Raw genomic sequence first — 23948 nt, forward strand, 5'->3', positions numbered from 1 at the left:
TCCTAGGTGAAGTATTGTCACCATTTCGTCTAGTTCTCTTAGTATCGGGCGTATTTATCATATAAACCCTTCCTTTTTACCAGCCTTAAACATGGACAGCAGAGTTGAACACACTTCCATCCTTCGGTCGTTAAAAGATGTTTACTAATGAGACATCCAATTGACACTTTTCTGTTGCCTGAGTCCTCCATAATCTCTGTAACGTGTCCACAGTTCAAGGTCCCATCATTTTGTGTACGGTACTGTGATTCGCTGATCCGCTTGAATCATGTCACCAACTCACTGTTGCTTTAATGAACCACTGCTGTTGCCGGCCTTTTACTATGTGGTTTGTCGTTGTTGTGTTTGTTTTTCCTGCTTTATATTTGTTAACCCATCTTTAAACTTTGCTCACATCTAATATTACCTACCCTGACATGTGTCGTAGCCGACCATAGATGGTACGCAGCTCTCTTTCGTCAAAAATCCCACCAGAGCTCTATGATGTGCTTCACATCAGTTGCTGAATTTCTGTAAACGTAAAGAAAAGTGTGTTAATATTCTATCGCAGTGGTATAAATCTGACACAATACACAATACACCGGCAACATTACATACCTAGTCTTACCATAAATACTGTTTCAACTTTTGGGGGTGGCTATACTTCCGTTCGTACAACGAGCGACGTCAAGAGCGATATCGTGAAGCGTGAGTCATTGCTGGATGAGTTGAAGTGTAAAGGTGTCAGTTGTAAGTGTTCAAGATGAAATGGGGCGAGTATGAAAATCGTGTAGCCGTGATAGCTTTGCACAAATCACCAGGGGAGATTTTTAAAACCCTCCAGAAGCTGCAAATTAATAAAAATTCTTTTACCGCACTATCCAGTGCTTTGTTTAGACTGGAACTGTGAAAGATCGAAAGCGGCAAGGAAGACCACGCACAGTACGAACACCTGAACTTGTGATTGCAGTGGCGGCACGTGTCCGACGAAATACAGTTAGGAAACAGTCGTGCTAAAGATATCAAGCATATTTAAGTCTCGCACGTTAAGCAGTGACGTGGGACTCGTGCTTACAAACAACGGAAAGGACATCTCGTGACAAATGAACTGGAGCACCAGAGGGTCCTAAGAGCAAAGCGTTTACGTAAGCGTTGCTCAGCAAATGGGTACCGTCGAATCCTTTCACTGATAAAAAGATTTTTAGTGTTGAGAAGACTTTCAGTACCCAAAATGACAAAGATATATGCCACATCCTCTAGAGAAGGTAGTGAAAAGGCTTCAAAGATCCAGAGGGTCAGCATCCTGCCTCAGTCATGGTGTGGTGTGAGCTACAAGGACACAGCGAAGCTCCATTTCTATGAGGAGAAGGTGTAAAAGCGTCAGCAAGAGTGTACCAGGAGACAGTGATTGAGAGTAGTCAAGAATCTTACCAACACCCTCTTCCAGGGACAGCTAGAGCTTCCAGCAGGACTCAGCTCCATCACACAAGGTACGGACACTCCAGCAGTGACTGGAGGCAAGTGTTTCGGACTTCATTTCCATTTCAGATTGTTGTTCTGCAAGTTCGGATCTAAGCCCTTTGTACTGGTTCGGATCTAAGCCCTTTGTACTGCAAATTGTGGTCAAGCGTTAGGAAATGGCTTGCAAAAAGATACATCCCAATATTGAAAGTTCAAAGCGGTGTCTTCGAAAGGCAGCTGCAGATTTTGCAGTTGATGTGTTGCGTAATGCAATTGATGAGTGGCCACAAAGACTTAAATACTGTGTGCATGCTAATGATGGCCATTTTAAATAATTCGTTGTGATTTTGGTTCATAATGCACTCATGTGGCTCATGTTAGGATATTACAATATATCTAACCATTTTGTGTCACTGTACTTAAAACTTTGGGACAGTATTTATGATAAGACTAGGTATTTTAGAAACCAACAGAGATTACTTTCAGTATACAACTCTCATATTTCAAGCACGTAGTTGTGAATTGGGACAAAGGCAACCAAGGTTCTGGATTCGAATCATGTTATTGAGTGACTGGTCGTTTAAGGGTCATGTCCACATGTTCCACGTAGTTGATGGTTGTGTAAAATTGAATTTTCTCTCCACTCCTCTCCGTAAGTACAGATAACATGCTAAAAAGAAATGCATTGTCTTATTGTGATTGTATGTATTTGTAAAGCAGAAGAATTATCTTACTTTCCTTTTCCCTGAACATACGTATATAGTTTCCTTGATCAAATATCCACAGTAGTGATTTCTAACAGGTTGTTTGGTTGGTCAAGGCTAGATGAATAATCATCACAAATACAGGAAATTGAACATTTCTCTCGTAGTTCAGTTTAAAGAGTATCCGTCAGTAAACGGAAATCAGGATTTATATTACCGCTAGTTTAGGAATAATATTTACTGTTATTCCTGTATTCTATATCTAAACATACTTACCGGTATTATAGTTAAGATAACAAACGTCGTGCCATTGTCTGTCAATTTATTCAGCGACAAACTAAATTTATCAGAAATCATGTTTTGAACGTGGTTACACAGTTAATGTTCCAAAAGCACAGTTAAGCTCGTTCATTTTCATTTGGAGAGCAATATCTTATTAGCCATATAGGATAGGGGTAATACTGTAACAAATGCATATTTGTTTTGCCGGTTTTTAGACTTCAATTGCGACCCATTATGCCATTTGTTAAGATATTCTTGGTCAGTGTTTAATATGTTATTATTAGGAAAGTTTTGGAAACCTGTTTTTTTTTAATTTCTTATCTTAGTTTTTATTTTTTTATGTATCTTAATTTTTTCTTACTGTTAGGATCATGGCTATGACTTCAAGGCTGACATTTGGTCCTTTGGTATTACTGCTATTGAAATGGCCACTGGCACGGCGCCGTACCATAAATATCCTCCAATGAAGGTGTTGATGCTGACGTTACAGAACGATCCTCCAACGTTAGATACAGGTGCCGAAGAGAAGGACCAATACAAGGCGTACGGAAAAACTTTTAGGAAAATGATAATTGATTGTCTGCAAAAAGATCCTTCTAAAAGGTAGGTTCTGTATAATTTCACGAGTTGACAAGTGATAAGATGTGTAACTGTTCAGTAAGCAGACTGGCGAGCCTAATGGTGAACACATCCAATTACTCGTTCCAATTTAAACAAAACGTAATTATTCCCCTCTCCAATATTTGCCATTTTAACATGCCCAAGTGTTTATTTGTAGATGCGACTAACGTAGTAAATAACTCGCATGCATTTTTTTTTTTTTTAGCTGTCTCTTTTTCTCAAAGGGATTTTCTATATACGAACATTAAGACTGTTAGTGATTTTTTAAAAATATATTAAAATATGTTCGTTTCAAGACCCTCTTAACATCATACCAGCTTTGAATTCCTAAGTGTGTACATCATTCTTGATTCTGCCATTTTGGGATAGGTGAGCACGTTACCACGTGCCTTATCACATGGGTGGTCTGTTAATTGCAAGGACTGTGTATATTGCTCGCTTCTAATTAAGTCCTGCTCTCATCACACAAATACGATTGGATTAAGCTAACTGTACTTATAAACCTTGCAAGGGTTAAGCCCATCGGACTCGACGGCCGCAGTGTTCGAACTACCAAACTTGAGTGTCTGCCTTCGTCTCCCAGCAATACCGGTTGAGGGAATTTCCCTAGCGAGTAGAGACCTACCAACCAAGAAGTGTTACGACTTGAGCGTTTTAATCAAGCTCACATCACGTTTGGAGTACAAGTTAACGAATGCCACGGGTTGACCACATCCCAACAAAGAACAATCCAATCCAGGAATCCCTGGCTAACCTGAGGGGGGCTTAATTCGTGGTCCTGTCTACCTATTGGTCGTTCAGACCTACCGAGCATGCTTCCAACCTTCATCTCTCAGGCTCAAGGGCACGGATTACTCGCCGATTTGGAAGTTATCCCGATGGTTTCTACTCCCCTAATATGGTTCAACAGAATGTTAATGTCTTGCTTACTTCATGTTACGGAAGAGGTACACCGTACATTATCGGAACCAGTTTTTGATGTAGACTATTTAGTGACATTTGGGAGGTACCAGTCACTCTACTCTGAAAGGTACGGCAATAATTACCTTCCTCACATTATTCAAACACTGTTATGAGGTACAAGGTACACTGCTGGTTCTACTGGACCGTGTTAATAACCCGTTTAAAAGGCTGGTGACTAAACTGCATTACAGTTTACTCATTTGCTTTGATACAATCTTCACTGTGCAGATGGAGGGAGTTTTCTGGCAGCTGTGTCGTTATACTAAACTCTCAGCTTTGGTGTGAACACATTGCGATCTTTCACCTAAAGGGCTCCTCTAAAATGTACTGTTCCTTTGAGGTCGGACATCAAGGTATTCTTACACGACGCCAAGCACTTCGTAGCGTTGGCACAGTTTCATCGCCTTTGTGCCAGAGCACGCTACTTGATTAAACAGTAGAAACGAGTGTCTCCAGTTTAACTGCATATAATTGAGTGAGTGCTGTTTGGTCCAAAGTTTATCCTCAGGGCTATTCCGCTTCCGTTGACATTTGCGCACTCCTTGTGCAAGACGAACTGATCGCTAACCAGTAGCTGATTGTCAGTTAATTCGGCCAGCAGTTTACTGCAGCCTCTAGTTCAGCTAATTATTCGCCAGACTGCCTGCAAGTTAATGCACAGGTAGAATTACGTCACCAAGTAATGAAGGTTACAACTATATATTTTACACCTCTATAATCATATGGTAGGATCTTTCCTATCATGAAACCTGAGAAATCGTCTACGCCCACTTCCAGTTATAGGCTAATTGCGTTAACCAGTTGCATATTCAATCTATTAGAGAAAACTATTAATGCGCGCTTAGTGTGGTATTTGGGAGCTTGCTTCTTGCTTTCTAATCTCCAGTGTAGTTTCCGAAACTTCCGTTCCACTACTGATCATTATGTTCGTCTTGAGAGTGCAGTTCAGGATGCTTTACGCCATCACCAACATTTGATCGTCATCGTTGATCTTCTAAGGGCTTATGACACCACTTGGGTGTATGAAATCTTACTTCGGCTGCTTTGAGGAGTACGAGACCGTATGAGCTTCTTTCTACATCAGCTTCTTGGAGATCGATACTTTTGATTCCGATTAGGATCTACATTATCGGATCGCTTCTCATAAGAAGATGGTTCCGCAAGGCAGTGTCTCAACCTAAATCCGCTCAAAGTTGAGCACTATGGATGCATTGTTTATGAATCCCCAGAATTACACGTTACGTCAACTGAACACTGTCCATCATCTTAGCGTACGTTTAGTGACTGGTGCATTCCGTACCAGTCCTAGTTTCTGAAACTCTCGAGGCATCTTGAACTCAGCACCGTCAACGGTTGAAGCTCTGCTATTTTATTTATCTAAGATCAATGCCTCACCATCCTTAATCTTTTACACTGGAAGCTGTAGATCGCTACTAAGGTTATCAAGCACGACCCAGCACTACCAGGCCTTTTCTGATCCATGCTCTAGAACTTTTGATGACCTTGCCGTCGAAGTTCTTCCTTTATGTGAGGTTTTCTACCTACACTTCCATGAAAGATACTTCGTCCACCTCTCTTTCCATCTGAACCAATACAAGAAGCCAAGCACCACACTTTACTAATTCAACAAGAGTTTCGCTCAATTTTACAGCAGTTTTCAAACTTTTATTTTTGTTTTACTGATGGTTCAAAAGATGTTGATTCTGTCGAATGTGCTTTTTTAACTACACGTACTCATAGTTTTAAATTCCACGCTTTTTTTTTTTTTTTTTTTAACGCAGGATCTTAATCTGTTGCGATCTCAATGTTCTGAGCAGTCTCCTTGGTGTGAAAAGTAAACATAGTTTCGTGCAGCAAATCCATGTCATAGATTATTAGCCAAGGTGTGTGAGGTACAACACCTACTGGGTTTCGAGCCATGTTGGCATATCTGGTAATGAAGAGGGACCATGTAACGAAAGTTACTGCCCATGAAGGAAGAGGGGTTCATCTCCCTATACTCAGCATGAATCTGCGTTCGGTGTTCACTGCTCAGTTGCATCAGTGCTGGCAGCTCGAATGGGACAGGCTGTCAACAATAAATTACATGTACTCAAACGTGGAGGGCGCGGTGGCTCAGTGGTAAAGCGTTCACCTCCGGTGCTTGGGGTCCCTGGTTCGATCCCAGCTCGCGTCGTGTGGACTTTGTGGTGGACAAACACCGTGCTCATGGGTTTGCTCGGGGTTCTCCCGTTTCCTCCCACTTTCTTCATTCCACCATTTCATTCATTCCTCATCATCACAGTCTCCGTTAGCCTAACCGGCATAACCGTGGGACGTAAAACTTCATTTCAGTAAAAGATTTAATTTCATTTTCAAACCTGGACTTAGTGTTTGGACCACCAGCTCAAGATCTCGACAGAAGGAACGAATACAAAGTCGACTTTGCGTTGGACATTCATACTTAACACATGGATTTCTACTTCGTGGCGAAAATCCATTATTGTATGCTGCCTGGAGCTAGACAAAATATTCAACATTTGCTTGTGGAATGTCTTAATCATGTTCAACTTCGAGCTGACTTTACTCTACCAGCAGACTTACCAACACAGCTCTTAGATGACCATCGAACGACCTCTCAAGTTTTATGTTTCTTTGTCTCCAAGCCCTACCCGCATTGATTGTCCTAGTGTTTATACTTAAGTCATTTCTTGCTTCGTTCTATATGTTTGTTCCCTGTCTGTTGTCACAAAATACATTTTACGTTTCCAGTTCATTTCACAGTGGACAAGTATTTGACTTTTGATCTTTCATACTAAATTGCCTCTTTGTTATCCTTGCCGCGTAGCCCTGGCAAAAGATTAACATCTCACTGTGTTATTAATTTTACGCTAGAGCTTTTACCACTGTGTTTGCATGTTTCTAACTTACATTTTCTTTCATGGTAGACATATTACTGAATTTTAGACATTGACGGGTGCAAAAAGACTTTTGCAATATAACACACCCACTCTGTCTCTGACTACTATATATTCGAATAAGTCCACACAAACTAAGATAAAGAAACATTGTAGATGACGGCATACATATTTGCATTTTTCGAGTGTGTTAAATTGTACGGTAACATCAATATTTGTAAATGCAAATTGATCTATAAGCGCCCCAAATAATAATTTTTCTACGTTTCAGGCCTACGGCAACGGAACTTCTCAAACACCCCTTCTTTAAGAAGGCCAAAGATAAGAAATATTTGCAGCAAACACTAGTTGCAATCGGACCTAGCCTGGAAACCAGGGTTCAAAAGGTAAATATTTTGATTTATTTGATTTTATTCTTTCCGTAATACGTAATTCACTTGTTTATCGGGATACGTGCTTCATCGGGAGGTCTCATCTTTCGAAGATTAAATCGAGAAGTGGCTACTATGAATAAAAAAGGAATATGGAAATCATTATTATTCTTAATAAGACTATGAATTTGCATTTTATAATTGATTAACAAAGTTTGTAGGAATTCGCAATGTAATTTTAGAAGTACATTTAGTGAAATATTGGCGAGGAAAAGATCAAATAACCAACATGTGAATCGCTTCTCGATTTAATCTTCGTAAGGTGGGACCCTCTGATGAAGCTCGTGAAATATTAGGGAAAGGATAAAATCAAATAACATTTGCGCAAGGTATGTGATTTAAAACATTTTTCTTATTATACATAATTTACGTATAATAAAATGAAAACTTTAACGTATTTTATGTTAAACAGTTGGTAACTGCTGGAGGAGAGAAAAAAAGAAGTATTACTATACGTGAATTACAAAGTAAGTTTATTGTAGTGACGGGAGTTCTCTACCTGGTGATGATTTAGTTTTTTCTGTGAAAAATATGATTGTGTAGAGTTTACACATAAATTGAAAACGAAGTACGATGAGTTGTTTTGTAATTCTTCGCAAGTGTGTTCATCGATCTTTCGCATTAGAGAATATCACGTTTAATGAGATGGAGATTGAGACATTTCTTGCTTTACAGTGTCGGTGTTGAAAACACTAAAATAAATCTCATCTCAGAAAAGAGGGACTAGATGGCCAGGAATCTTGTGAACTGAAGAAGGCACGTATAACCGAAGACGTGATTCTAACTAATGTAATATGGTCTTAAGGAAACTTCAGAGTGAATCAGTGGACTTAATCGAGACATCTAATGATTAAAAACAAATTCTCTGAATTTCTGTATTCTAAACAGTAGCAACTAATCCCCCTCCCCTCCCCTTTAAAAAAACATCAGAAACCGTTTACATTATTTTCTTAGAATTCCTCAAGGGCAGAACTATTAGCCCGGTTTTGAAATCGAAGAAATCAGCGAGCTCTTACAAGTCACTCTTAATATTATTGCCTAATATTTTGAAACAGATAATACCGACGTTGAGATGGTTTTGCGATAGGTAGTTTCATTTTCACACTTCTAGTACAGTCCTCGTTTCTTTTGAGAGCAAAATTTTTAACTGAAAACAAACGTAGATACGTTTAATATTAATTACCACTACGTGACTTATTTTTCCTGTGCAGAAAGGAAAAACTATTTTTTGTTTAACGAATTGAATTCTGTTGAACATAGAAATGATGGTTCTGTCACATGCTTAGATTTACAGGACAAACAAAATTCGCTACAAGAATTGAAAGGAAGACTATTGCATGAGTCAGAATTACATTGATGCTGCCTCGATATATTTTTCGATGACGAAGGTCAAATTATTATTATTGCATCATCAACTACTACTTCTATCATTACGATTTTTTTTATTTTCTTTTTTATGAAATGAAAATATTCTCTATTGTTACTTGCTCACTGTGTAAAGCAAATTTGGGTTCGCTGGGTATTAATTACCGATGCGGAAATGACTCACTGTTGCTGTCGTCTCTGAACATGCTTAATGTGTAAAGGATTAGATATATTCGGAAAATAATCTTTGAGCCCAAACATGTTCAACATGATTAAGCTCACAATGGTATGGTGGAAACGTAACGATATCATAGTCATTTTCTCGTGGTAGTTGATCTGTTTCATGTTTCATAAAACTTCCTTATTATTGTATTACGTCAAGTTGTCTGAAAAGTGTTGAGCATGTGGAGGTCAAAATGGAGAATACATTTATTGTTATTTGAAAATAACCTGATGAAATCACATATGCATAGTGTTTCCGATAACCGTCTGACATTTATCAGGAAACACCATAATCTCGTCGCTGTAGAACTTAACATGATTTCTGGTCAAACAGTTGCTACGCGTGGTTTTTCAGAGGCTTTTGAAACTAACTTAATACTCTTCAGGGAACTTGCAAAGCCCTTAACAAATGAGTCTGAAGATCGCGGTCTACGGTAGATGGATTAAAATATCCCAGCAAAGTTCTCTTAATTTCAGACGGGTCGTTAAAAATTTATGCAGCCTAGTGTTGTCAGTATGGTATACGATAACATTTTTCTTTACCAGCTCCGGCCGTTTCTTTTGAATTGTTAGGTGTGCTTGCGCTAATTATCAATGGTACAGATCTGAGTCGATTGTTTTGCCCGGTAACAGCAGCTTGTGGTACATGACACCTTTCCAATCCCGCCAAACGCACAGCATAACCTCCTTTGGCGTCAGTGTGGGCTTTGCCACAGACTGGAGCTTCTCACTTAGACTACGAACTTGTTTTGCACAGATGTAGATCATCCATTTTTCATCACTCAAGCGCTTCAGAAATGGCTCGAATCCGTTATGTCTCGTTACTGAGATTCGCAGATTGAAATTCGATCGATAGGTGTCAGATTATGTAATACCCAAACGTCGAGCTTCTTTTAATAGCCCAGCTATTCCCAAATAGTTTAACATTGTTTGGTGATGGGTTTTGGCAATGCCATGACTTATTACATGCCGGTTTTACGCGACTTTTGCCAATATATGTGCTGTGATTCGTTGCCTACTACGAGGAGCATCGTGGACATCTAAATTCCCAAAAACGAAATCGACTGAACCATCTTTTTGCTGTTACTTTTGATAACATATCTTGCTCATAAATAGCACAAATTTCTACACAGACCTGCATAGCATTTGCTTCATTGTTGAAATAAAATTGTAAAATGTAGCGTTGTTTCACTGAATATTCCCTGATCTTCACAGCACGATACTTTACATCTCTTCGTGGATTTTGACTCAAGATCGAGAAGCGCATTGCGAATAATCCTTCCGAACTGCTTGCACAGACAATGATGCCTTTTATCTTTTATCTAGCGCACCGCGAGCGATGCATCTTTGTCATCAAGTAGGTATATATTGTGAAACTTTGTCTCATATAGGTATAGGTAGAGCATTTAATAAAAAGAGTGTCCGGAATCAATCTCCCACTACCAGTTTTATTATAAAACTTCTCCACTATAAAAGTATTTTTTACAAAATACTACACTAATATTTTTTCTAATATACAGGGTTAGTTATAGGTTGTCTTTGATCGTAAGGTCGCAGACAGGATCTCAACAGAGCCCCGTAGCAGGCTAAGCCAGGAGATAGGATAGCCGTAGTCCCGTAGCAGACTAGAGGCCTGGGATTAGGTTGCTCCTAAAGTCCTGTAGCAGACTAGAGGAGGGTCACCAGAAAACTAGTAGTGAATTGCCTTTGTCCATCCAATTTATAAGGTTCCTTGGGTGGCGGTGGCGCTGTTGCTCCGATGTCTTCTGCTCCGTGGGAGGGGCTAGAAGCCGTCGTCTGCAAGTGATTGTAGATCCATCTGGTGTGAAGTCTTCTTGCCGAACCACGTGGTGGTGTTTGTAAACACTGACATGTGGAATTGTTTGTTTACAATATCACATGGGATATAACAATATATTTTCGCCTTAAATGGTTTGTATTTACCCATGCTCTGTCAGTATTTGTCACTGATTCATCTTTACTAAGACGTTTAATTTCCGTTAAATATTCAGTTTTTCCTCTTTAGCAAACAACAATTCTCAGTCTCAATACTTTTATACTGGAATCCGATATTTTTTGAAAAGTCTACACAGATTCTTTGCGACATCATTTAATACTCGGAATACCTCCCTCTTAGTACACATTAATACTGGTCGATGTAGGAAATCAATATTATCGATACTTGTTGCCAATAACGTTTTTTTTCTTTTTTTCTTTCTTTCTTGGTTGGTATCTGTAGTGCCTACGTATATACTTTTTCTTTTTCCAAAATTTCCCTTTTGCTCTTCTTTTAGACACATCTGTCACCGTGTATGCTGTTTGGAACTCTGTGCTTCTGTATGTCATTGTCTGCAGACCAAGTGACATATTTTCTTTCGCAGGAAAAGCTCAACGTCAAAACAGACCTAATATAAGTCCAGAATCGTTCAGTGATATCATCCTCATATATCTATATGTATCGGTATTCTCAAAAATAACTGTTTGGTTTAATGTTGTACACTTAAATTTAGAAAGTCAATTAACGGGATTTCAGTACTTCAGTGGAGCAGTGGAAAGATTTTGAATCGGATAATGTGATATTTTTATTTTATCTGTTCATTATTCAAAACAGTCACATTAAAAAGAGTAAACTTTTTTGATTTTATCTTTACTTACATAAGTAAAGCCGTAGTTGTATAGCCTATAAGTCTTCTTACTAATGTGATGGTTCCGGATCGATCTCCGGCGTAGGAAGATTTCTTTTTTTGTTTTATGTTTGTTCCAATGCCACTTGAGGTTCACCCAGGCTCTGTAAAATGGGTAAATTAACTAAAGATGGTCAGATAGTGTTGCTGTTTACGTCACCTCCGGTATGTGCTGAAGTCGAACAGCTAGTAAAGCCTTACCTCCACATCACCCATAAACTTCATTGTATTGTCCTGAATGGGGGCATACCTCTACTTCAATGTATATTTGATATATAGGCTTAGTTAATGTTATCTGCAGTAAAATGTATCATAATTTACTACATACACGTCTGCAACCTTAGGTTGTAGAAAGCGGATTAAAGAAAGTAAGTTATTGCAGTTTTGAGCTTGTAAAACAAAGGTGAATTTTTGAAAATACATGTATTTACTAGCAAATGCTCCCATGTGTTACCTAGCCAATATGTTGCGTTCATCCTTCTACTCCTTTTATATTGAATTAATCTGGACCCAAGGTCTCGCACAAAATTCGAACTTCTCGTATGAGCATCTTACTGAAACACCTCCACCTTTTTTTGTATTCTGGGTAAAACATTTAAGGTAAAAAATCCAAATACCAAATTTCGTGTCTCTAACCTTAAGAAATTTCGAGGTATGGAGATCTTATAATTCAACCCCCATCCTCTTTTCTCACAGTTGTTCTTTCTAGGACAAATATCAAAAAAGATTAAACATGTATTTATTTTTTTAATTAAAGATTCCAGACACTAAATTTCATTATTTATACATATTCCTCGGCATTAGTGGCTACTACAGCCTTAAGCCTGTTACATATGAGGGATGACATCACTTGGCGAGCACACTACCCAGGGAAGAGCAAAGCAGTCTGGGATCTGTATGTTAGGTATCATTCCGCATTTATCTGATGTGAATGAGGAAAAACTTCATTTAGGTGACTGACCTGGTAAAGTTGCTGCACCTTTTTGATTTAGTGTCCCACCGAAATCAAATCCGGGACAGCTTGCACCAAAGGAGGGAACGTTAGCGACTACGCTACGGGGGGCCACGCCAAATTTCATGTCCTCAAGGGATTTCGAGATATGAACAGCTTATTTTAATAATTTCAGCCTTTAGGCCCCTTCTCACATTTTTTCTTCCTTCCTAGAACAAATATCAAATAACGCTGAAACACCTGTTAAATTATTTTAAAGGCTCAAATACTGAATTTCATGTCTCAGCATCAAGAGATCAGAGATATGGCCAAATTATTATAATTGCCATTCCTTATTTCCTCTGTATTGTTCAGATTTTAAGTTTCGAGCTTAAGTGGTTTGGCCTGGGCGTTGATCAGTCATTGAAGACTACGACTTTTATATCATCATCATAGGTATTCTGCCATTATTGGAAGGTCACTTGCTGTGACTGAGAAGCTTTCATGTTCTACGGTTTTTACGCGAACAATTTTTTTTATATAGATAGATTTAGTTTCTCTGTATAGATAGAAATTCTTTTATATTTAGAGTTTTATTTATCGTTAGCTGTTCGTGCTTACCATTGTCTTCAAACGAATCAGAAGTATAGCTGAGTCATGTACAGGGTTTTCATATAGTCTGGACGGATTTAATTCGCTTATAATTTACATAAAAATGCTCATATTAAAATCAAATAAAGTGCAAACGGTAGCGGAAGGATTACATTTTTACCTGTAATCTGCACCAGCTCAGTTCATTCACCGCCACACCTCCAACTGGGCGCCATTTACGTCCACACATTCGCGTAGGCGGCGCTGGAATCCACTCACAGCGTTCCGCCGTGTTTGATCCGAAATGCCAGCCACAGACGCCCTGATTTTGCTCTTTAAGTTCTCCAAACCACTTGGCTTCTTTGCATAAACTTCCGTTTTCACATGACCCCAAAGCCAGAAGTTGCTAAGGTCGGGTGATCTTGGCGGCCACCGCGGCCAATCCATCGGTTAGGGAATTTCTCGTCAAGGAACTGTCTCACCTTGATTGCATAGTGAGGGGGTGCCCCGTCCTGTTGGAACACGATGTCGTTCTGGATTCCACGTGCCTCCAGTTCCAGTGCCTCCAAACAACAATGGATGGAATTTGGTAAGAAACTGACCCTTGCCCTCCCTCTCCCCCTCTCAACGTGTTCAGAGTTGCCGCTTATCTAACAGTGTTGCCAACTAAACATTTAATCCTTCCGCTACCGTTTGCACTTTATTTGATTTCATTATAAGCACTTTTATGAAAATTATAAGCAAATTAAATCCGTCCAGACTTTATGAAAACCCTGTATATTGCAAGTGGGCATAATTTTTATATACCAATCTAGAACGTTGCGTAATCGTTATTCAGGATTCGTAATTCTTGTTGCAATATCTTAATTATACTTGTTTAATGTTTCCAGGCTGCCAAGCGCCAGCCAGGAGCATCCGGGAGACTCCATCGGACTGTGACGGGTGAATGGGTGTGGTCATCGGAAGAAGAAGGCGAAGGATCGTCGGATGATGAGGTAAGTACATTGCTTCGAAGTGAAATCACTCTCGTGTGCTTTGGTTTGTTGAAATAAATAAAGTTTTAAGATACATATGTTCTTAAAAAATAACTTGGTATTACATATGTTCTTAAAAAATAACTTGGTATGCACTGCAACATGCCTTAGTAATGTAATTATTTACCACAATGAAAATTATTGTAAGTTCGTGATGGTGGCTGTGAATTATCTTTAATTGCTTTAATTACGAGGGGTGATCAGAAAGTAAGATTACAAAGCCTGAAGCGAAACATGTATATATTATTTCATACACTAATACAGCTAACAGATAGTACATACATTAGGTTACTTTTCGAAATTGTCTCCATATCACTTGAGGCACTTGTCGCATCGTGGGATGAGTTTCAAGATTCCCTCCTGGTAAAAGTCCTGTCCTTGCGTGTTCAGTCACGTTGTTGTGACGGAATGTTTCACTCTTTCGTCTCAAGCGAGGCGACATCCTCCTAGGTGCTCCTTCCAGTGTGGGAACAGGTGAAAGTCGCTTGGAGAGAGGTCCGGGCTGTAGGTAGAGTGGTCGATGATGTCCTAGTGAAAGTGCTTCAACAGCATGGTGGTTTTTTGGGCAGTATGAGTGCGCGCGTTATCGTGAAGGAAGATGACACCCTCGGTGAGAGGTCCTGGCCGTTTTCTTCTGATTGCTTCGCGCAATTTGTGTCTGTCTCACTTTCCGGCAGATGGCGTCACCTTAAACTTCTTTGTCTTTGGAGAGGAGGGGTGTTTCCACTCCTTTGATGACCGCTTATTGCTGGAGGTATAATGGTGAATCTATGTTTCATCACCCGTGACAGTGTGGTGAAGAAAACAGTTCCTTTCCGTAGAGAACCATTCCAAAAGTTGAAGACTTGTCCCCATTTGCTTCTTGTGTTGGTTGGACAGATTTGCATGGAACCCATCGGGAACAAACTTTCCGGTATTGCATAATTAGACGAAAGCTTCCGGACGACATTCCCAATTCTGCCATCAGATGCTGTAAGGTGATCCTCCTGTTGCGCTGAATCAGCTCCAGTACTCGAGCTATGTTCAAATTGTTGGTTCGTGCTAGGTCGACCACTGCGTTCCTCGTCTGTGACGTTTTCTCTACCAGCCGCAAACTTCCGACACCATTCTGCGACATACTGACGCTACATTATAGTCTCTCCGTAAACCTATACCAGCTACCGGTGAATTTCAGCCGCGGTTCCATGTTTCGCCCAACAGAAATCGAATAACTGATTTCTTCGCTAGAACAGTTTTCCAAACGAGTCGTAATTTGTGTTTACCTACAACTACCGCCGTAGATGGCGGGTGGCTGAAACTGCACAGCTGCCAACTCCATGTATTACATCATTCCTCTTTAACAGACGAAACTCAAGAAACATCAGCCTTGAAATCATACTTTCTGATCCTCCGTCGTATATTGAGACATGCTGTGTGCAGTGAAGTTCATTTTTGAAAAAATCGGAGATGGTAAGTAAAGGTTGTCGCTTTGATGAGCAGTTACATTATAACTGGTAATTATATTATTTAAGGATACGAATTGACTCATATTTATAATAATTTTAAACTTACTTTTTATTTACGATACTATTAAATGCATGATTTCCCTCACATCGTTTACAGTGTCCATTCATGTCACTTTGTAGAATTTTATCTTTTATTATTTCGTGTGCACTGTAAACGATGAGGAACACAGTTAATAGTACATTAAGTATTAGACGCAATAAATAAGAGTATATTTCCATTTTGATAATTTTTTTTTTTTAATCTCTTTCTTTCTTGTTTGCTTTCTGCTGCTCTTTGTTCTTGCTTGCTTTTCAATTTGTTCTTGTATGCATCTCTTATCTTTCAGCTTCCTCTGAAGCTGTTCTGCGTCTAGGATTTTATTGTTATACTATTGTGTTTAGTTGTGAAAGTACACCGAGTGCGATCTTTTTAAATGATATTCAACTAATGGGGTTTAATTTTCCGAATCAATGAAAGATCACATCTCATTTTACGCAACTGATAGTTGAGCAAAATATGTGTACGCATACAGAATTTCGTTTTTGAAGTGTAAAAGAGAGATCCAGGTTCGATTACCTCAGTGGGATGCGTCGCTACTCAGAAGGATATCACACAACCGCAATGCTAGAAAAGTGCTCTAAACTTTTTTTTTTTTTTTAAAGTAAATATAGACTGCAAAGAAAGTAAAATAACTGCAAATATCAGTTAAAAGTTAAATAAATATAAAAAGGAGTAATAATTAACCTCGTTCCATAACAGTGCATAACTCGTTACATGTTCATTTATCAATAAATTCTAAGTGATTGACCAATTTAAGTAATTTCTTTGATATAGGAAGAGAGTTTAGTATGAGTGAAACTGCCGATAACTACTCAAAATGGTCAATTTTTTAAACAAAGTTCTGGTAAAAGTACTGCTACGTATGTACTGCTGAAGAAAGAAAACATTTAAACATTTATCTATTTGCCGAAATTCTCAATGGGAACTTCTGTTATCATCCATACTGACTTTTTTCTCAAATCATTTACTGCTGTATTAATCACATGTCGCAGTGCCAATCATAATTTGGGAGCTTTGCCCGTAGCGGTACCATCCCTAGACATTCCTTAAGTAGCAAGCATTTGAAAGGAGCAAAGAATAAAAGAATACCTAGTAGAAACCTAGAAGCATAAGTAATACTGTTAATACTGTTAATAAATACGTTTAACTTTGTCCAATTTAATTAATCTTTATTTAATTTTAGATGGATTCCAAGGAAAAACCCATGAACAACATAGAAACTGTTGGTTCTTCAGGAAGCGAAAAGGATTTGACGGATACGGAACCAAGCAAGAATGAAAACCAGTTGGCAGAACAACTTGAGCAAACTCAGATTTCCGACACCTACGTGCAACCAGTCAATTTGGTGCTACGAATGAGGTACTTATAATTTTTCAATATAACTAGGTACAATGGAAATGAAAAGCAGGAAAGAAGAAATTATTATTATTACCGGTATTAAGTATTCTTCCTTTTGGCAGGTCCTGGGACTAATGATTTTTTTTTTGGGGGGGGGGGGGGGGTTGGAAATGTTTTTTCCACGTTTGTCGATCTTGAGCGTCCTCTTTTAACCCCCAATATTTTCTTCTATTTTTAAATCATTGTATTCTTCCTGTTTCTCGTTTTCCTTCTTGCAATTTCTTCGCAAGGTATGTCCAATCCAATTGGCTTTCCTACAAAGGATGCGGCTAGAATCGTTCTTCTCTCTCCTTCCGTTTCAAAACATTTCCGTTTATAACTCTGTCCATTCTATCTTCTCCATTGTTCTCCAACACCATATTTCGGAACTTTCTAACTTCCTTAAATGTTCAAGTCTCTGAACCATACAGTCCAATACTCCATATATAGCACTTGACCAGCTTCTTCCTTAGTCCAATGTTAAGCCTGCTAGTTAAGAATGATCTCTTGTTGAATGCTTCTTTGGCAGTGGCAATACTTGAAATGGTCGATCTCTTCAACTATTTTGTCCATCATCTCCTGTAGTGCTTCTCAAAGAAGAAAGAGAAGAATTAATAGAAGCACAATTTTGATTAAGGAATTTGGTTTACCAAAAACGCCTTTATACGGGATGTTTCAAAACAACACCGACAACGTTTGGGAGGTGATTCCTGGCACAAAAATAAGACAAAAATTATAGACCAACCTAGGTGCATAAATGTTTTCTTTCGGAGTTATAAGCTGCCGAAAATATTAAAAAATAAATATATAAAAAAGTAAGAGTCCATAGCTGTAAAACTGTGGAAACTAGTATGTGCCCTATCCAAATATCCATGTTTGAGAATCCTGCAGTACTCGCCAAACGATTTTTATAGAGGTAGTTGGTGAGTACTTCAAATTATATGCCCGTAGCTAAACCCCCTCTATAAAAATTGCTTCGTGAGTACCTTAGGATTCTGAAACCTGGATTTTTGGATAGGGCACATGTTAGTTTCTAAGTGAAGTCTTGATCCGACTACGGTATGTCCCATAGTTTTGGAGCTATGGACTTTAAATTTCATTTTTTCATGTTTTCGGCAGCAAATATTTGAAAGGTACACTTGAATTTCTCTGGAATGCATATTTGAATCGAAATTAAATAATAAAAGCCCAGCTCTACTCAAATGTTTATAATTTTCAAAAATTTATTTCAAATGGAGCAGCCTTTATTGTTTGCGAAAAATTTACCGCACTCCTTTTATTATTAGGAAACGCATTTCAGTCAAAGTGTGCGACTAATGATAAATACTCAGGTCACCCCAATTGCTAACCATATTAAAAACATTCATTTTAAACAGTTAAGCGGTTTTGGCGCACTTGTCAACTTATTTTCAATAACTAGTTTAAATACCGAAATCAGTCTCTGAAATGAGAAGATTGTGAGATACTGAATTTTCGGCGTGCCTGTTTAACTTCCTATTCTGATTAGGATATATATTGTAATACCCGGTTCGAGTCAGGTGCTATGTTCAAAAATTCGTTTCAAACCGTTCAGCTGTTTTATTTTGATAAGAGGACGGCGATGATGTTTTAATATATTAAGAAACTATAGGAGTTGCCCCCTCACCTAAGGCAAACGAAATTTTCTGAAATCTGTTGCACGTGTCTACTTATTTCGCATTAAGAGTTTATATACGAAGTTTCGTCGTCCGAATGCGAGGAACTCGTTAGATACTTTTTTTGCATACATTTTAAACACCTCTACTATGTACTTACAAAAGTGGCATGATAAAATCCCTGCTCGAGCCAAGTTTTATGTTAAAAAGGTTTCATATCCAACGGTTCAGTCGTTTTGTTGTGATGAGACGGACAACGTCGATTCACATGTGTAAGAATATTATATATATATATATATATATATATATATATATATATATATATATATATATATCCTTTCACCCCTTAGAAGTGGAATTTTCGAAAATGCTGGGATCATGTCAAATTATTTTTAATTGACATTATATGTTTCATCTTCCTAACTTGAGATACTTCTGAGGCTCTCTATTTTTGGCATCACGATATTTAAATTTCTGAAGTAAAAGTTGAGTATTGAATGTTAAATGTAGTCAAATTTTCTCCTCAAGTTTCCTGTATAACATGTGATGATTAAATTAAGGAGGTTTCAAAAATTCACGGCCACTTACTTTAATCTAAATATTTAGATATTTTATTTAAATTTGTTTCTTAATAATGCAGAACCTTAATAATGCTAGTTTAAGATTGACATTCGATTAATGTCTAAGAATGGTTAGAAATACTGGATTTTATTTATTTTTTCAAAGCAACATAAATTTGATTTAAATCATTGATTATTTTATTTTTTTTTTTTAAGTAAGTGGACTGATATTCAATATTTAATCCTGGAAACTAATTAATTACATAAAATTGCAACAAGATTTCAAGTTTTGGGTATCAAAAATCTTTGTACTTGAATGCATGTGGAATGACGCGTTTAATTTGCTAATTTCCTTAAATTATGAGCACGAAGAGGCTGAAGTTACATATTGCAAACTGAATCGCATACGTGACAATCTTCAAAAATTCTGTTCGTGAATTATTAGTACTTAATTCAGTTTTCATTATATTAATCTTTTATAATTCTCAGACTATATACTTTTTAATATTTTAAACAGTACACGATTGGTAATAATACACCTGGATTCTGTAATCTGAACCTTCTCTATATCCTTCGAACATTTAAATTATCGCACTTCCAACAATTTCACGATTTTTTCTTCTTTCCTTGACTTCAGTGCACCGAAACTTTATTCTACTTGTTACGATGGTTGAATGAAAATCCAACTAATAAAAGTCAATATTATTGTCATGCTTCTTAACTACACACTGTACTTAGTACCCAGTGTTTGTCTTCGTGGCACTTTGTACGTCGAATTTTCTGTGAAGCATAGTTTCCCTGAATACTACGGTCATCAGTTGAAATTGCTGCACAGAGTGTAGGTTGTTTGTCTTTATATAAATGTTTTATTCTTTTTCGGTTATTTACATTTGTACGCTGTTCTTAGTTCCAAATGATTTATCTAAATAATATAACTAATCTTACAGTGGCAATGTATTTATTTCAGACAGTTGATGTGTATTTTGTTTTGGTTATGTTTATTGAGTTTGAGATGCTTTTTGGGACTCGTGAGTAGTAACATTGTTCGTTAGTTGGCCAATTATTTCATGAACTAGGAGTTGTATTTTCTATGTCGTTAGTTATGGTCCAATAACTATGTGAGTTCTATGAATTCATTTTTATTAGGATTCACGTGCGTATTCAGGATATTGTGTGACGGAGGATGAGAGCAGAAACAGGTCTCGAAATTACTGCATTGGAAGAAATGCATTAACACTGTAAGGTCATATAGTTTAAGAAAAATGTTCCAGACAAGTAATTTACATTAATAATAAGCGTACATGTATTTATTTCAGGAATTCAAGGCGAGAATTGAATGATATTAGGTTTGAGTTTGCCCGTGGAAAGGATAGTGCGGATGGCATTGCTGCAGAACTGGTCAGTGCAGGCCTTGTGGATGGTAGGGATATGGTTGTGATAGCTGCTAACCTGCAGAAACTCATTGATAATTCTGCTTCAAGTAAAAATATTACATTTCCTTTGGTAAGTAATTTCAAGTAATTTGTTACATATATTCGAAGTTTATTATAGAACTCGCGAAATTCATAATTAATTATATCATCCTGTTTCTGTATGGAACCGCGGTGGCATAGTTAGTAAGGCATGAACTCCAGACCGTCTGAGCTTCAGTCTGACTGGGTTTGTTGTAATTTTATCTTCTTCAATACTGCACAGCGGCCCTTCCTGCTAGTGCCTTTCGATTTTAAGTGTGCTTCTTCTGGCGCTGCTATTGATGTGCGTTTTTCCGTACCTCCCTCAAAAGAGGAGGGACAGTTTGCTGCGGTTAAGATCTTTAAATTGTTGGATGCGGAAGCGTTGCCACAGTGAATTATTTCACTGACTTCGCTGTTCTCTATCTTGTCAGCCATTCTAAGTAGCATACGATCTTCACTCGTGAAGACCAAACGACTGCATGACAATTTGGCAACACAACTGAGGTCATTCAATTTTTTCCCTGAGCAAAGGGAGGGTTCCCTTCGTCAGAGGATGGCGGGTGGGGCCAAAGTATGTTTCGCACATTTTTCGAGAGCATACCTGAGACAGATAGGCTCTAGTCTAGTTTGCAAGCGCACGCGTGTCTTCGGTGCATGAAGTCCTGGATTCAGTTTCCGTTGGGAGATCCTTGAAATTTGATGGTCCGAATTCTCTGAAAACAGGCCCATGTCATATATATAGCCTTAGTGCTGGAAAAGGATTTAAACTTCACCCAACCAACCATACTTCTCAGCTGTTCATACAGCCCGATCTCCCTTTCTTTTCTAAAAAGACGTGTTCTCTTCTCTTTAAGAAGCAAATGAACCAAATGTGAACCTTGTTTCATACCTAATACCTTTATTTCAAGGAAAAATGCTAAATTGTTACAGTGCAGTTGTGAGAGCACGGAGGGACTGGATGACTTTTTAAACGACTACCCAGAGCAGTTCAAACGGTAAAGGCGACTTGACCATGGGAGTAAGCACTTCATCATTTGTATGAGCCAATATCTCATATCTTCACACCTACCGATAAGCCAACATTGGTTTTCCCAAATTCGAAATATATCTTTTACTGTAATATTGTGTACTTGATTCTATTCCGTAAATGTACTTCAATTTCATCTAAGCTTATCGGACTGTGAGGCGGTCCATTTCAAATGAGAAAATTGGAAGTAAAGAGGAATTGATATGGGGGTTCTTTGAACGGATATGAAATATTTCTTGAAAGTTTTTAATTTATCATTTATTCAATACAAAATATGTATTAGTAAGAGATTCGACTAATTACGATTGTTCACTCGTGTAGACACGGTGGTTCAGTGGTAGAGTGATCACCTCTTATATGAAGAGTTCCTGGTTCAATCCCCGTCCACGCGAGTTTATGGCAGTTAATATCGTGTTCATGAGTTTTCTCAAGGTTCTTCCGTTTCATTGTAGTAGTTCTTTCATAATCGTTTATTTTCATTAATCACGCGTCTCCTTTAGCCGAAAGGACAATCATTGACATAAAACTAAAAATATTAATTTTATTTTTTTCGCCTTTTCTCTCGATACTTTTATTTTTATCGAAGCAAATCCTTAAGATGAACTTCAGTGCGGTCTGAAAAGCTTAGGTGAAAGAAAAGTACTTTCATAGAATAGAGCAGGTAAGTATAATTAGGAATATAACCTATCTTAAACCTGATTGGGCTATTTGTGTAACTTCGAGAGTAGATTTGTCGTTTTCGGTGTTTTTTTTACATATTCAAACCCTGCTTTCATCCCAGTTCGAACACCGCTTTAATATTTGGTTCTGTTCTTCGTCACCTTTCGCATAAAGACATGAAACAAATACAGTTCAAACTTTATTCTTATCAAAGCCTTTTTTCTTGATTATTTACCTTATTGTATGTTTCTACATATTGTATATTGCTGCACTAAATGAAGTAGTTTTTTTTTTTTTCCTTGCTTTGCTTTGGATCTTATGATGAGTTATCACTTCGGAAATTAGAAAATACATGTTTTCTGGAGGTACTCATGAAAGGAGCAAGAAAGAGTGCTAGCTGTCAATTGCGTGTTCGCATCCAGAAGTTGTTACCGTGAAGTTTGCTTTTTGTGTGAATTAACTTATCAGTTTGTTACATTATTTTGAAAGCTAATCTCAGAAGAATATGATTTAGTGACGTAAGAAAATCAGGATGTGGTAGTATTGTAGGAATATTTGACGTATGTAAGTGACCATCAGTGTAATAAAGCTGTAGTTACGCAGTTCGTGCATAGAAGTACATGCTAGATAAATGGGCTAGAACTGCGGTGCGATAGGCAGAATACTAAGATAAGTATCTAAAATGTACAAGTTGATAAATGTCTTAGAAAAACACTGTTGGTTCGGAGATCAAACGCTATTATAGCTGTATCAGAAACAGCTTCTATAGCATCAAATATCGTTTTCTCAGCATGTTTTATTTCTCTAACCTTTAAGCACTAGTAACTATTAGATTTTAGTTTAACGTCCCACGGTTGTCCTTTAAGTTAAAGGAAACTGATGTTTAATGAAAGTGAGTGATTATGAAATTAAATTTTCGTGCTCTCCCACCAGGAATCAAATCCGGGTCCACATGCGCTAACCAGGGAGAGCTTTGCAATAAATTGAAGACTTTTTGCTATGATTTTGTGTTGATTTTCACAGTCCAGTTTTTTTTTGAGTGCTCTGAGCAAAATTCAGTGTTTGCAATGTTTACTTCTTAAAGCAGCAAGTGAGCTCCTTCGAGGCTAAGCAGTTAGCGTACGCGCCTTTGGCGTAAGAAACCCAGGTTCAATTTCCGGCGAAGCTCATGTGGTTCGGATTCCACGTTAATTAGTAGGTCCACTTCTTGTATAGCGTCGCTGCTAAACGGGACGTTAAACTCAAAATCAATTCAACTCAACTCAAGCAAATCAAGTGGAGAGAGGTACGGTGGCCCAATGGTAGAGAGCTTTCTTCTGATGTGTGGAGTCTCTGATTCGATCCCTGGCCAAGAAAGTTTGTGGTGGACAACACAGTGTCATTCTCATTCCAAAGATTCTTCCATCGTTCACTTGCCTTAATCATCCATCTCCCTTAACCTAAAAGGCATAATCGTAGGACGTTAAACTGAAAAGATTTAATTTAATTTCATTTCATTTCAAAGCAGGAAGTATGTGAAGTCGAAA

The 23948-nt window shown here is 38.0% G+C and overlaps 1 protein-coding gene across 2 annotated transcripts in view; it reads left to right on the forward strand.

The window, feature by feature from the left end:
* fray (oxidative stress responsive kinase frayed) overlaps positions 1-23948 on the forward strand; it is a 217980-nt gene that overhangs the window by 186806 nt on the left and 7226 nt on the right. For both annotated transcript variants that reach the window (XM_081736582.1, XM_081736581.1), the window contains exons 6-10: positions 2794-3029; positions 7179-7293; positions 14022-14126; positions 16894-17069; positions 20598-20784. In XM_081736582.1, coding sequence (XP_081592708.1) covers positions 2794-3029; positions 7179-7293; positions 14022-14126; positions 16894-17069; positions 20598-20784 — 819 coding nt within the window. The remainder of the gene's footprint in view (positions 1-2793; positions 3030-7178; positions 7294-14021; positions 14127-16893; positions 17070-20597; positions 20785-23948) is intronic.

This window comes from Thermobia domestica, chromosome 13, assembly GCF_964235325.1.
Source record: "Thermobia domestica chromosome 13, izTheDome1.hap1.1, whole genome shotgun sequence".
NCBI lineage: Eukaryota > Metazoa > Arthropoda > Insecta > Zygentoma > Lepismatidae > Thermobia > Thermobia domestica.